The following is a 15,362-nucleotide window of genomic DNA, read 5'->3' as shown; positions in this document are numbered from 1 at the left end:
TTTTGTTGGCATATGTTGACATATGTATGTCAGATCGAAACGACTATTATACAAAGTACGGCAAGCGTTATCTCAGATACACAGAGACACATAGAATAGCGATATTATACATATGATAGAACATATGTATTTTTTTTTTAGTTTGTAGCTTCAATAGAGTATGTATTGAACATATGCATGGTATATATGTAGTTACAAAAAATGTAATAAAATTTTAGTATAAATATGTGAATATATAATACTTTTTATTCTCTTGAAATATTTAAAAACCCAAACTGAAACTATTTCATTAAAAAAAGATTTAATGAAATTAATGATTTTTCTTCTTGGAACAACAACACGATTTTTTCCACACCACTGAACGTATCAAGCTGAAAATTTATATTTGTATTATTTATGTACTAACATAATTTTGGTTAGAATTCGTAAGCCGGAAATAGTAATTTTTTTAAAAGAATATTACATTATTTTATTTCGACCTTTTAAATTATTTTCATCATCTTGATATTTTACATTTATAATATTTGTAGTGATGTTAAGTAATAAAAAAAATTTGAACAAAATCAGTCAATCAGAAGTAAGACTTTTGCCTTGTGTAAGTTTCCCTACATTTGCGCTCAATTTGTATCGAAAATGCTCTCATAGCCGGTATGTATGAACGTGTATGTATTTTTCACTATCGAATTTTGTTTTTATACTTCTTATATTCCTGAAATACATAAATAAAGTCGTGGTTGTTAAACCAGCTGTTTTTGATGTTTTTTACAATTGTATTGTTCAAGAATGTTTTCGATGATATTTTACCTTTGTATTGACATATGTTTGCCAGCGAACGATAACGATGATTCCCATATTTGAAGAAATGTGGGATAAACTCGAATTAATAAGATCGTACGAATTAATAATGTCACGAAACACAGCTGGAGCTGACGAACACGTTCCGTCCCGCACTTTTCAGTGTGTTCTTACCACAACAGTCAAGTACGGCCGATTTAGAAAATAGACACTGATTTTTAATACCATTTCGAATTGGGAATTTAGAATTTAGGATAGTACAAAAAGGTTCGCTACCAGCAACACTGGTTTGTTTAAATTTTATACCTATAGATATTTATATACAATTAAAGTTGATACGTTCAATCACGATATAGGCAATGCCATTATCAGTCTTACTGAAATTATATACATTTGTTTTAAGTGGACATAGGAAGGGGAACTATTATAGATAAAACGAAGGAGGGATAAATATATGTAAGTCATGAAATCTATCAGTTATCAATGTGTTAGCACAGAAAGGTTGCAGAGACTGGGCTCTTTTCCGATTAATAGATTTTGAAGGTAAAGGAACATTTTGATTTGCACCAAACACTTAGAATTTCCACACTTACAACGAATCGATTTCTATTATTATTATATAAACTGACACTTTTTGTTAGTTTGAAACTGGACAAAGTAAACCAACACCGTGAACGTTTGCAGGAGACTGATCATCAAAATAAACGATCAATCTAACATTTTTAGCGAGTGTGGGCAGTACGTGTTAAGGCCATTTGAGAGCAACACAATAGCATATTCCAAATTCGGTACAGTGTGCTACAGAATAAAAAATAAAAATCTGTTCAATTAGTTACACAGGTTATGTAGATAGCACTTCACATGCATGTACACATTCACACAGTGACGATAAGACAAAATTAATGATGTGCCACTACTTAAATATTTGGGTTCTCAAGTCCAAATTGACGTTGCAAGTTTGCTGTTTATCACATCTGTGAACGTACAACAGCTACAAATCCTTTCCAAACATTTTTTTTTTATTGTATTATGCATTACCATTTCGAGTTGTCTTATCTGCCATATGTCATTTTTATGTTCCGCAGACATGTATACTATGTATGTATATTTTATTCGAGCACGATCATGTAAACTAAAATTGCTTTAATGTATTCCAATCTGGAATAGTATGTCCTAATACACACATATGTCACAGTGAAATTATATTTCAAGTGAAAATATATCTTCATTTAAGATTAGAATGTTAGGGTTGGTATTATTATTATTATTATTTTATTTATTTATTTATTTTTATTTTATTGTTACAATCAATATACACTCGTAATTACAGATCGCTCCAATGCGACGGGTGTACATAATACATAAACAATCAGAAATCAGAAATACAATAATACATATACAATCAGAATATATAGCATATAACAATTAATCAGAAACAATAATCATAGAGACATCTATGGATTATTTTTTAGATTTTTTTTTTGTGTACAATTTTTATACATATAATAAATATGAAATTATAGAGATGCCTATAGATTTCAGATTACTGTGCATAATTATTACAAATTATACACGGACAGATTTTTGTGACAACAGGAAAATGCTTTAATACCAATTTTTCAGGAACCGTTTCAGCAATGATCAGATAAAATTGGCAAACTCTGATATAGAAACGATCGATTTGGAGTCACAAAATCCCCAAATCTAATATATACCAGGAAGGCCTTATAGGTAAACCCCAAAGCGCCTACCTGGCCAGTTACAATGCAGAATTTTTATTACAAGTCGTTGAATTACGAGACACTGAAAAACTCGCAAATTAACTAGACATCTATGAATTGTACATAAATTTTATTGTACATTAATCAAATAGTGGTGACATGGTAAGTAGGAAGGATTTTTAGCCAATTTTTAAACGGAAACCGTTTCAACAATGAAATCAGAGAAAATTGGCAAACTCTGATAGGAAAAGATCGACCTGGAGTCACAAATATCCAAGTCTGACCAGCAGCACTACAGATATAATTCTTTTCAATCGAGGTCAGCTAATGGGATCGAACCCGGCGCCTCTCGACAGAAGCTTAACGACCGAGTTATGCTGCTGGCTTTTAAGGATTAGGATAGGTTAGGTTAGGTAAGGGTTGGCCCTATTCATTTAAGATTGGGTTGTTAGGGTTAAATTTATAGAGTTAAACGTTGTAAATTCATTGTTTGATACATTTTCACTGCTTGAATTGTTGAAAATATATTTTTACTAGTGAAAATATATTTCCACTTGAAATATGCTTTCACTGTAACATATATAATATACATAATTATTAAAATTCTTCTTTTTTTATTTACAAAAAAATTATGTAATTAATTCAACATCTGTTTATGGGTTTTTTACATACCTCCTTTACGTTTCACATGGCTTTCGTGTTAGTGGTCATTTTTATCTCTTATCCGATCGTTTTGATACTTTGCCATATTGCTCATTTTGGTCATCAATATAAGTAAATGGAGCCTCCGCCATTACGATGGTGCAAAAATATATCGTGTAAAACGCGTTTTTAATTTGCCCGCCGACATTCTATTTGACGTTTACGTTTGACGTTTGTTTGTTAGTTTTAAACATAGATGGCGATAGTAAAAAAAAAATATTGGTGTTTTTATTCAAAATAATAATTTTATTTTTACAAACTTTCTTTTAAAAATATTTGTCTTTGTATGTATGTATTTAAAAATATATATAAAAATAAGATATTTAAAAATACAAATAGTGTGACTTCTTGTAGGGCCAGAGTAGTGTAATGTAAATGTACATATTTAAATAAATAAATATTTCACATACATATGTTAAATTGGCATGCAAAGTATAGTTAACGTTATACCATGTGAAAAGCTTTTCAAGACTATACAAAGGCAGGAAATACATATTTGAGATTTTTTTGAAAATAAATAAAATATTTCATATTTTTCAAGGTATTAAAATTATATATGTAGTTAAAAACACATATGTATGTATGTACTATCTACATACAAACTCAACACAAAATATTCATATCAAAATTTGAAACTAGAAATTATCACAAAAACTTCATTTCATAATGGGTTACATAAAGCTTCAAACACGCATCATATTTTATTTCATTTAAACCATACTTTAAGGCCCCTGCATATAACATTGCCTTTACAACATTTTGCTCATTAACATTTGTTTTCATCCATGTGTATTTATGGAACTCTATGTACATTAATTTAATACATAGATAACCTGCCTATATCGTGTATTTATTTTACATAATTTAAACCATGTATATATACAATGCAAATGCAAAGCACTGGGGTATTTTTATTTTGTAAAAAAAAATATATTTAGATATAAATGAAATCGAATGATCGCAGTTTTTTTTATGCATAGTCATATCTTCAGAGAATGATTATGCATGGCGAGATACGAGGTTGTGCCGCTGAGAATTATAAATACTTATTTAGAGGCCATTTCTGGTATATATGTATGTACATATGTACGAAGACCGCATATAATTAATATATGCATCGGTTCTATGAATCCAATTTGTTTGTAACGTAACGTAATTTCTTTCATATTATCACAAATAATATATGTACATATTATGCTCTACAAAAAGAACAAAAAAGTAATGGGACATTTTAAATTTCATTCTCGCGATAATTTTTTGTAGATTAATTACCTCTACCACCACCACTTTGACTGGAGACTTTGAATTATAGTGTAAAGCATGTTTCTGTAGCAGCCTATTGTCTCCTATCGCCTTTATATCATTTCATACTTACGCGACCCAAAGTTTAAAGTAATATATTTATTTACACTGATTTAATCATAATTTGATCTTAATTTTGATTGAAATCCTAATCATCGTATTTTCGTATATTTGTTATTGATATATTATTTAAATTTTATTTTTTTGATTTTAGTTCATTTTATATATGTATGTACATACATATATATAAATATATATACTTTTTTGGGTACGATTTAACTATACATTGAGAAAAATACTTTGTATCTTAAAAAAAATGTTTGCGCATTAAAAATTTGCATTATTTTCGGTGCATTAAATAATATGAACCGATCATTTGAAAAATTAGATTTTAGCATTAGAATAGATACAATGAGAGATATAAAAAATGACCACTAACACGAAAACCATGTGAACTTAATAAGAGGTAAGTAAAAAGGGGCAACGTTGCAGTCTGTCAACTTTCAACTGTCTTTTGACAAATCTTTGTTTTATCTTTTTAAATATTTGTGCCTACTTTTGTTTCTCACTGGTGAAATTATAATCTCACTAGTGAAGGGTAATCTTAAATAAATAAAACCAGCCCTAACTTAACCTAACCTAACCAAATCATAAATAAATAAAACCTAACCAAAGGTTGGTTCGTATTTTGGAATTCGTGACGTTGCCGATACAATTCATCAGTCATTTTTATGCACATTTTTTTATATATTGTCTAATTTTTATATATGTCACAGTGAAATTATATTTTCACTGACGTTTCAGTGAAATCATAACCAGTCACATTTTCAGGGTTGGTTTTATTAATTTAAGATTAGATTGTTAGGGTTGGTATTATTTAAGGGTTAGTATAGGTTAGGATAAGTAAGGTTTGTACCTATTCACTTGAGATTGGGTTGTTAGGGTTAAATTTATAGAGTTAAACGTTGTAAATTCATTGTTTGATACATTAACCACTGCTTGAATTGATGAAAATATACTTTCACTAGTGAAAATATATTTTCATTTGAAATATGCTTTCACTGTAACATATATAATATTGCTATTCTGTGTGTCTGTGGAAGATAACGCTTTTAATAGTGAAGATATATTTTCATTTGAAATATGCTTTCACTGTAACATATACAAAACATTCTCTCAATCCAATTCGTTTGTAACGTAGCGTAATTTATTTCGTAATCTCTAAATAATATACATATTATGCTATACAAAACGAACAAAAAAAAACAGTGGGACATTTCAAATTTCATTCTCGCGACAATTGTTTGTAGATTAATAACTACTACCACTACCACTACCACTTTGACTGCAGCCAGCGTTAATTAATTAATAATTATAGTGCAAAGCATGTTTCTGTAGCAGCCTATTGCTCGTATTTGATCTAGCGTTTGTTGTATGTACCCATAGAAGCGAGTTCACACGCTTGACTTCACAGCGAGCAGTCGCGCGTCAGGACCATCTCCTCACTCGACATGTCTTCAAACGGAGATGCCTCGGAGTTTCCGAACGAAAGTGTCAGAGACATTATGGAGCAAGTGGTCAGAAAAGAAGGGGTGGAAAATTTCACCATAAAACTAGAAATGGGCTCTACAAAGGGTGACAATTACCTGGGAGTGATACACAGAGCCACGGTTCGAGGCGACAAAGACGGAGAGGAAACGACGATAGACTTGATCATGAAGACTCCGCCAATGTACGAAAGGACCAAATTGCCCATAGGTGTCATCTACGAACGGGAGATTTATTGCTACAAGCAAATTTTACCAACGCTGACCGAATTTCAGCGAGAGTGCAATGTGCCCGACGAGGAACGGTTCTGCTTTGTGAAACTTTACAGCGCCGACACAACTAGTTACAAAGAAGTGCTCGTGATGGAGGATCTTCGCAGCCTCGGCTACACCATGTGCGACAGAAGAAAGTCCCTGGATTACGAGCACATGATGTTGGTGATCAAAGATCTGGCACATTTTCACGCGCTCTCGTTCAAGATGAAACACTGCGATATGGAGAAGTTCAAAGAGCTCGCCGGAAACATCAGCCAGGGGGTCGAGTTTTCTGAGATGTTCGAACAGTTTCTGTTGCTGTCCATAGATAAGGCCATTGAAGTGCTCGATAACGACAGTTGGAAAGACAAGATGAACGCCTTCAAAGAGACGGCCTACAAGAAGTTGTATGCTTGCTGTATGCCTGAACTGGGACAACCGTACACTGTGTTGTGTCATGGTGATTGCTGGACCAACAACATACTTTTTAAATATGAGGTACTCTTTCATCTATTATGTAATAGCTTACAGAACCACTTTTTAAATACATGCATGTCCATATATACATACGTTAGAGAGGAATTTAATGCAGTATTTTTATTTTGCTATAGTAAATATGTAGTTAGTAATTTACCATATGGTTGTGGCTATTTGCAGGTACTATATCTGCGACAGGCGCAAAGCCTTCTGCGCATGCGCGTGAACTTATAATCCAATTATAATTTCTTACATTTAATGTATGTGTTACACCGAATCCGTGAAATTGTCTTTTACACGCATTCGGCAAGAGAATTGCCGAATGCGTGAAAAATGCAAACATGTTGCCCAGTTCACGGATTTCGTAAATTCTTTGGCGAATGCGTGTATTCGCCAAGAATTTGTCTGCTCAAAGCATGGAGTCGGCAAATAGACAGCAGCTCTCCGGTGTTGTTTTTTAGAACTGGACAGCGTGGACAAGTGTCAAAGTGACAGCTGAATGAGGATGTTTAATTTAGTTTAATTTACATATTATTATGTATAATATGACTACATACATATGACTTATACATAAATTAATGTCATTTTTATACATTTTGATCAATATTTTAACAGTGAAACATATGTATGTAGTCATACATATTATACATAATAATATGTAAATTAAACTAAATTAAACATCCTTATTCAGCTGTCACTTTGACACTTGGTTATAATATAACACGCTGTCCAGTTCACGCATTCGGCAAAGAATTTACGGAATCCGTGAACTGGGCAACGTGCTTGCATTTTTCATGCATTCGGCAATTCTCTTGCCGAATGCTTGTAATAGACAATTTCATGGATTCGGTGTAACATATGCTAGACTTGTTTAGTCAATCGTTCATTATACATGAGGCAAATAAATTTCGCACGTTATTATAACAGATTTATATAATTTAGCTAGTTCGCGGCTTGTACTTGTATGTAGGTATTATACGTTGTATATGATAAAAATAATAATAACAATTAATAATATTAACTATTTTGGATTATATTTTTTACTCTACGTCACTTAACGAGTTCGAAATAAATTTTAAGAGGTTTAAAACAAAATTTTAACAGTTAACACGCTGACAGTGACAGTTCACGCGCATGCGCAGAAGGCTTTGCGTCTGTCGCAGATATAGTACCTGCAAATAGCCAATAATTCGCAGATATAGTACTTGCAATTAGCCACAACCATTTAATATTCACATACATTATTCGAGGTGGTTCTTATTTTTTACATACCTCCTTTATTTTTTTTACTTCGCTTTCGGTTTTTTCGTCTGATTTCGTTTGACGAAATTTGGGTTCTTACTATGAATTATAAATAAATTGTTTACTATGAGATTGGCCATTTTTAAGCGGTTTATATTACAAATACCGAGCAAAGCCGGGTAAAACTTCTAGTATTTAATATTTTTGATGAACCGTCCATTTGATGATCGGCCTGTTGATAAGCAGTCCCTTTTTACTAGCCTCTTGTTACTTCACTTTCGATTTTTTCGTTTGACGAAATTTGGGTTCTTATCCGATCGTTTTCAAACTTTGCCACTTTGCTCGGTTTGGTCGTCAATATATGTGGAAATCAAGTCCTCCATTACGATGGTGAAAAATAATCTTAATAGACACGTTTGAAAATATTCATAATATATGTCTATTGTCCACATTGCCGGATTTATCCTCACTATTCCGATTGTTTTTTTTTCCTTTTCGCCACCCTCTCGCTATGTCGGATTTTAATTGTTTATGCGCCTATAACTTTTTCTTTTTTCACTCTATATTAACGAATCCAACTTCAGCTAAAAATTTCAACTCCAAAGCCCTAGCTGATGTATCCTTAAAACATTCGATATCATTTTTATTATTATATACTAGTATTGTACCCGATGAAATATCATCGCATGGGTGTTGGCATATTAAGTTATTGAATAATTTTTTTTTTAAAGAAATATGTCAGTCCTGTGTTCGATCCGTACGCGTTTGATTTTTTTGAAATACCTTTTAAATATATTTAATTAAATATTTATATTTAATTGTTTAATATGAAAAAAAAAAATGTAAAAACTACCTAACTACCTACATATTATATAAACAATATAAAATACCAATAGAAAAATTAATTAAATTAATTTTCAAAAGATGGCGTTAAATGCTCAGAGACTTAGCGCCGTTTATTAGCTTATAGGAAAAATTGGTAGCAAACAGTATATATAGAAGTTTTTTTCTTTCGTTATTATATTCATCTATTATAATATATTGTACGTGTTTTATTCAACATACATATGTACGATTCAACGTACATATGTACATATATGTCGAATCGAAACGACTATTATAGCACGGCGAGCGTTATCTTACACAGACACACAGAATAGCCATATTATATATGATCGTGTATTCTATGTAAAAATGTAGTTTGTAAAACTCCACAGCCCTAGCTGAATATATCCTTAAATCATTCGATATAATTTGGTTTTACTCGGCTTCGCTCAGTATTTGTAATATAAACCGCTTAAACAAATGGCTAATCTAATAGTAAACTAATTCATTTGTTTTTTATTAAATTTATTTGATAAACAGGTTATTGTTACATATGCAATTCTAGTTACTACTAATTGATAAAACTGAGCAAAAAAATCACGTTTACAATAGTAACAATAGATGAAGTTTTGTGAACATGCGAGAATTCGAATTTGAGATTTTGACCAATTTGAATCGATCACTGATCACGTTTTCATGATCTAGAAAAAATGTGTGTGTGTGTCTGTGTGTCAGTGTATTTTGGGAATTTTTTGAACACCGTTCGTCCTATCGATCTGAAACTTATTATTGGTTACTGAAATTCTTGTCAACACGAAGTAAAGTTTTTTCAAATTAAGTTGACCGGAAATGACACTCCCCTTATAGGTGTCCTTTTTTTTTTAAGTTTTTCAATCTATTATCTCCCAAACAGTCAATCAAATCGGACTGAAATTTTTTCACATGTAATAGAAATTATAAATTTTATACTCGAATATTTTTTTCCTAAACCGGAAGTAGTACTTTTACTCTAGAGAATCGAGGTTTTTTATATTATTCTCAGAAACCTTTCAATTTATTAAACTGAAATTTCGTATCTAGAAGTTTAAGCTTAATACCAAGTTATGTATAAAATTTGGTAAGCATCCGTCAACCGGAAATGGTAGTTTATTCTTGTTCGGTTTTTCTTCTACTATTTTTTCGACCCCTTAAACATGTGTCCTCTTCACGAAAAAAATCAAGTACAATTCTTGTATCAATGTGATGAAAATAAAAAAAATTCACCAAATTTAATAAACTGGAAGTGGGATTTTTTCCTCTTAGAAAAGTCAAAAATATTTTGACCACGATTCTTTCCACACCCCTGAACGTATCAAGCTGAAAATTTATATTTGTATTCTTTATGTACTAACTTGGTAGTCTTTTTTTTTAAACTATAATAGTTCATTATTTTATTTCGACCTTCAATTTATATCGAAAATGGTCTCACAAACGGTACGCGTGAACCTTTTTTATCTTTCTTATATTCTTCAAATACATATATAGATAAAGTCGTGGGTTGGTCACATCGATTTTTTTACTTAACGCAGCGAAGATAAATCAATCTTTGAAATATTTTAGGCAGGGGGCTCTTATCGTTAGAAAACGAGCATGAGCAAGTGGGATGGAGTGATGCGCTCTCCATTGTTCATCTCGCTCTTGCATCTTCCCATACAACAGCAGGTTTTAAATCAATTTAAAATTGTTTACCGCTCGAATTAGTTCGTTTCGATAAGATTAAAAATAGTCGCTAAGATATAAAAAAGCCAATCTTTATAAACATAGTTAAGTGAAAAACTAGCGAAATAAGCTCATAATATTACGGAAAGAAATGTGTAAAAAAAATTTCACTATTGATTCCAATACTCAATTTTAACACAGCAATGCTAGCTTTTGAATTTAAAACTGCAAAAGCCAAAAATCTTTGGTGATTTTATCTTTTTCATATTATATGGTGTATTTTTGAAAAATAGACAATATTTAAGCAACACGTAGCTGATTATATTAAGTGGTCTCTTACTAATTACAAAATAGCATAATTAAGTCTCTCGATTATGTATTTATGTATGTAAATATTTTTGTGATTATTGAGGATTTAATATAATGCAATTTTTACTTTATCTATGTACGTAGTAACAATAGATAGAAGTTTTGTGATCATGCGAAAATTTGAACTCGAGATTTTGACTGATTCGAACTCAGAATCGATCACTAATCAAATTTTTATGATCTAGTCTGTGTATTCTGGGGATTTTTTGATCAATAGTCAATCCTATCGAACTGAAACTTGGTATTAGTTACTGAAATTCTTATCGACACGACGTAAATTTTTTTCAAATTTTTAAGTTGACCGGAAATGGTACCTCCCCTTATAGTTGTCCTCTTTTTTTTAAGTTTTCAATTCAATTGTCTCCCCAAACCGCTAATTTTAATGCAAAATTGAAATATTTATTATAATTATCAACTAACATATGTACCTATGAACTTCGTGATAATATTCACTATGTACATATATGTATGTATGTATAATAATGTAATCCTTTAAATTAAATTAGGAAACCATCACAATTAAAACAATAATTTTATCTATAATTTAGAACACTATTTAATATATTATATTGTATTACAATGGGGTGCGACATATTTTATTTATTTATTTTATTTTATTTTAAAAAGAAAACCAACAGTCTTAAATCAAAACAGAACAAATAATAAAATACATTACAAAAGACCAATTATAGGTTTCCGCTGGTAGTAATAAACTAAAGGGTACACGTAGTCATATAAAATTTGGAAATTAGCATATATGTATATGGAAATTAACATATATATATATATATATATATATATATATATATATATTATTATTAAATATAAATTAATAAGAAAAAACAGAGAAATTATTTCATCAATGAAAAATAGCTACCCGCATATACATATGTATTACAATAAATAAATATGACATTTAGATTAATACAAATACATTATACTCGCACATAAAAGCATTTACTACTAATATTATATTAATTTCGGGAATGATTCATCTATATTTTTGTATAATAAATGTGTATATCTGGGGTTATTACACCTTAACTTATATATGTTCATATTTTATGTCAAAGAATCCATTACAAAAAGGCAATCAATATTTATTTTTTTTTTATTTAAAAAACCTTTTAAATATATTTAATTTAACATTTATATTTAATTGTTTAATATGAAAAAAAATGGTAACTACCTTCCTACATGTAAACAATATAAAACACCAATAGAAAAATGAATTAATTAATAAATTTTCAATAGATGGCGCTAAATGCTCGGAGACTAATTTTCCTAGAGGAAACATTGGTATATATATATATAGAAGTTTTTTGTTGATCTGTTCTTTAGCGATATTATGTATATGGTGATTCGATATGCAGTTTATTTTTCGACCTAATTCTCTGGATAATATAACAAAAAAAAAAAAGATTTACTGCACATCAGTGATAATTCATTTGATTGAGGAAGTGCATTGTTAAAATGTAGTTAAGGCTTTTTTGCCCCCGTAGTTTCATTATATGCTTTTTAATGAGTATTCACTTTTGTTAGTGTAACCTTCATTGAATTCCTGGATATGTGTGTATGTAATTAGTTAACAATGTCAAAATAAATATCAAAATAAATAATATTCTATGGTATTCCTCGAACATATTTCATTATTTTAATATTATTCACATTGGATATGTAACCTTTCCCAATTACATATATTAAATAAATAATAATGTTTCATAGTTATTTTTTTGCTTTCAGAACGACAAACCAGTATCAGTACGGTTATTAGATTGGCAAATGGTTAAAGAAACATCTCCGGTGGCTGATATAGCATATCTCATGTTTTCGAGCGGCGATGGAGTACTTCGTGAACAACACTACGATGATTTACTCAACTTGTATCACGAAACTTTAAGTTTAAGTTTGTCTAGAATGGGTTTGAATGTCAACGATTGCTATCCAAAGTCAGCCTTCAATGAGCATTTGCGAGTATTTTTGCCTTTTGGCTTGATGATGGGTTGTATAACGGCGCCTTTATTCTTGATGGAAGGAGCCGACATACCTGATATGAATGAGATGCTAAAGAAGGACGAGATCCACATTGATGACTTAAAAATGAATAATATAAACTCTCAAAACATGTATAAATACCGTGTTCAAGGTATGGTCAAAGATTTCATCAACCTTAATGTTTTATAGACATGTATTATTATTATATTTGTACTTTATCTAGTATTGAATCAATTAAGTAGGTGAAATTGTTCATACCATAGTAGCTTAAAATTAAGATATTTAGCTTTTTTATAATAAAAAGACAATAAGTATTATTACAAAGAGTATACAATTATTTTTGTAAATTTTAGGAATAATAATAATTTCATATATTATAGTATTTTATCTGTTTACTTATTTTTATGTGTTTAGTTTTATTTATCTATTTTCTGTTTTGTAAATGGAATAAAAGAAATTAATCAGAAACACCAATGTTTTATTGATAAAAAGCCTGCATGATCTTACATATGTAGGTGTATTGGAAAAAAATCAGTCATTTTTTATGGTTGTGGCTATTTGCAGGTACTATATCTGCAACAGGCGCAAAGCCTTCTGCGCATGAACTGTGAAAATATTCTAATAATTCTATAAATAAATACTGTAAATTTTTTTGAACTATTACGATAATTCAGAACAATTTTGCGTTAACTGTTTAAAACACATTTTGATGTCGTTAAATACACAAGTCATTTGATTATTTCTTATGCATTGTACCTGATTTTAAAGATATAGTACCTACAAATAGCCAATAATTCTCAGATACAGTACCTGCAAATTGTCAATAATTCTTAGATATAGTACCTGCAAATAGCCAATTATTCCCAGATACAGTACCTGCAAATAGCCACAGCCATTTTTCTTACATCTGCATCTGTACATTAATTTCAGAAAAAATAAATTTGTTTTAATATAATTTAATAAAAGCTAAATATTCCCAGCTACCCATATTTTATGGGTGTAGCTCGATGATACAAATTTAATAAAACTCAAATAAAAGTCTTTTGGAAATTTTAAATTTTAAACAAAGGTTTCCGGAAACTCTTGAAAGTCGCTGGGTGATGGTAATTGGATTATTAGTCACATCACTATTGCCCAAAAGACAATTTTCGCCATGAAAATCGCGAATACGGAATATTTGGCACTCGAGTTCCCGTTAGTATGATAGTTGTCGTTAGTATGATGGAATTTTCGGCTGCCAGATGTTCCGTTATAGAGATTTTAGTGACTTTTAGGCGAGCGCTTTGTGACCAATACTGTATGTGTATAGTTGAAAGTTTAAATTATTAATAAATAAAATAAGTCAAGTAACTAAATGGTTTTTTTTTTTTGTATAGGACAACAATCCAGTGTCGATGAGACTAATAGATTGGCAAATGATTAGGCAAAGTTCGCCCGATTTTGACACTGCCTTTATACTATTCAGTAGTATTCAAACGGAGCTGCGTCGAAAACATTTTTATGAATTTATCGACATATACTACGAGTTTCTTCAGCTGAATTTAGCTAGATTGAAGTGTGATGTAAACGTGCGCTATCCGAAAGAAGTTTTAAAAAAACACATGAAGTTGCACTCGGCATATGGTTTCTGTATGTCTATTATAATAATGCGTTCAACTTTAGACGAAGTTGCCGACATACCTGATTGTGATGAATTGGTAAAACTGAAGACGTTTGGCTACCAACTGAAAAACGAATCATCGAAAACTAGATATCGAAATTTTTTTCAAGGTGTAGGAATCTAGCACGGCTTGTGCTATTACGAATCAAAACCAGTGATCTCTTCATCGATCCTCTACAAACATGCATAACTCAAAGGCAACGTCCCCTTCGACCATTCCAGAAGAAAGAGTTCATCGCTCGATCGTAAAACGAACGAAACCCAACAGTGATGTCTAGAGCCCGGAATCTGAAGGGGCTGTTTATTGTTCAAATATTGTAAATGCATTGTTAAAGGTTTGCCGAACCTTTTTTACAAAGCATTTACAACAATTGAACAATAGGCGGCACGTTTCTGGCCCCTACAGATTCCGGGCTCTAGTGATGTCATCAGGCAACCGTAACATATGTCTGAAAAGTCATTTACGCGTGGCACACGACCCATTCTCCCCCCCATTGACCCCACAGCTATAAACCACACGTGTACCGAACACACATGCCTCAAAAACAGGTCAACACGTGTCCCTAACACACACGTCCTGGAAACGAAGACAAAGCATCTGCACGCGGCACGCTTCAAGCCAGAACGTATATAAAGCGACGCACCAGCTCCCAACACCAGAGTGAACCTCTGGAGTTCAACCAGCTCACTTCTCCGAAGCCCAACCTCTTCGTACATACAATAACCATTGTAACAATTGAACAAAAATAAACGATCCTCTTACAAACTACACAA

The 15,362-nt window shown here is 31.2% G+C and overlaps 1 protein-coding gene across 2 annotated transcripts; it reads left to right on the top strand.

Annotated features, from left to right (window-relative positions):
• Positions 1-1,270: 1,270 nt before the first annotated feature.
• On the top strand, positions 1,271-15,358 carry LOC143914942 (uncharacterized). Of its 2 annotated transcripts, none has more exons than XM_077435360.1 (3): positions 1,271-1,338; positions 5,967-6,820; positions 12,677-13,393. In XM_077435360.1, the coding sequence occupies exons 2-3, from the start codon at positions 6,032-6,034 to the stop codon at positions 13,115-13,117; spliced, it is 1,230 nt and encodes a 409-aa protein (XP_077291486.1). In that variant the 5' UTR covers positions 1,271-1,338; positions 5,967-6,031; the 3' UTR covers positions 13,118-13,393. The 2 variants fall into 2 exon arrangements, with proteins under 2 accessions (XP_077291486.1, XP_077291485.1); XM_077435359.1 differs by lacking the exon at positions 1,271-1,338 and adding an exon at positions 14,305-15,358 and having other exon boundaries at positions 5,969-6,820; positions 12,677-13,079.
• The last annotated feature ends 4 nt before the right edge of the window (positions 15,359-15,362 follow it).

This window comes from Arctopsyche grandis, chromosome 7, assembly GCF_051622035.1.
Source record: "Arctopsyche grandis isolate Sample6627 chromosome 7, ASM5162203v2, whole genome shotgun sequence".
Taxonomy (NCBI): Eukaryota; Metazoa; Arthropoda; class Insecta; order Trichoptera; family Hydropsychidae; genus Arctopsyche; species Arctopsyche grandis.
Note: the sequence above shows the minus strand (reverse complement) of the source record. Positions and strands in the feature narration are given on the sequence as shown.

Excerpts from the sequence above, each read along its gene's own strand:
- LOC143914942 (XM_077435359.1), top strand. The coding sequence starts at position 6,032 with ATGTCTTCAAACGGAGATGCCTCGGAGTTTCCGAACGAAAGTGTCAGA. Across the intron at positions 6,821-12,676 it reads ACATACTTTTTAAATATGAG|AACGACAAACCAGTATCAGT; the intron begins GTACTCTTTCAT and ends TTTTGCTTTCAG. Across the intron at positions 13,080-14,304 it reads GTATAAATACCGTGTTCAAG|GACAACAATCCAGTGTCGAT; the intron begins GTATGGTCAAAG and ends TTTTTTGTATAG.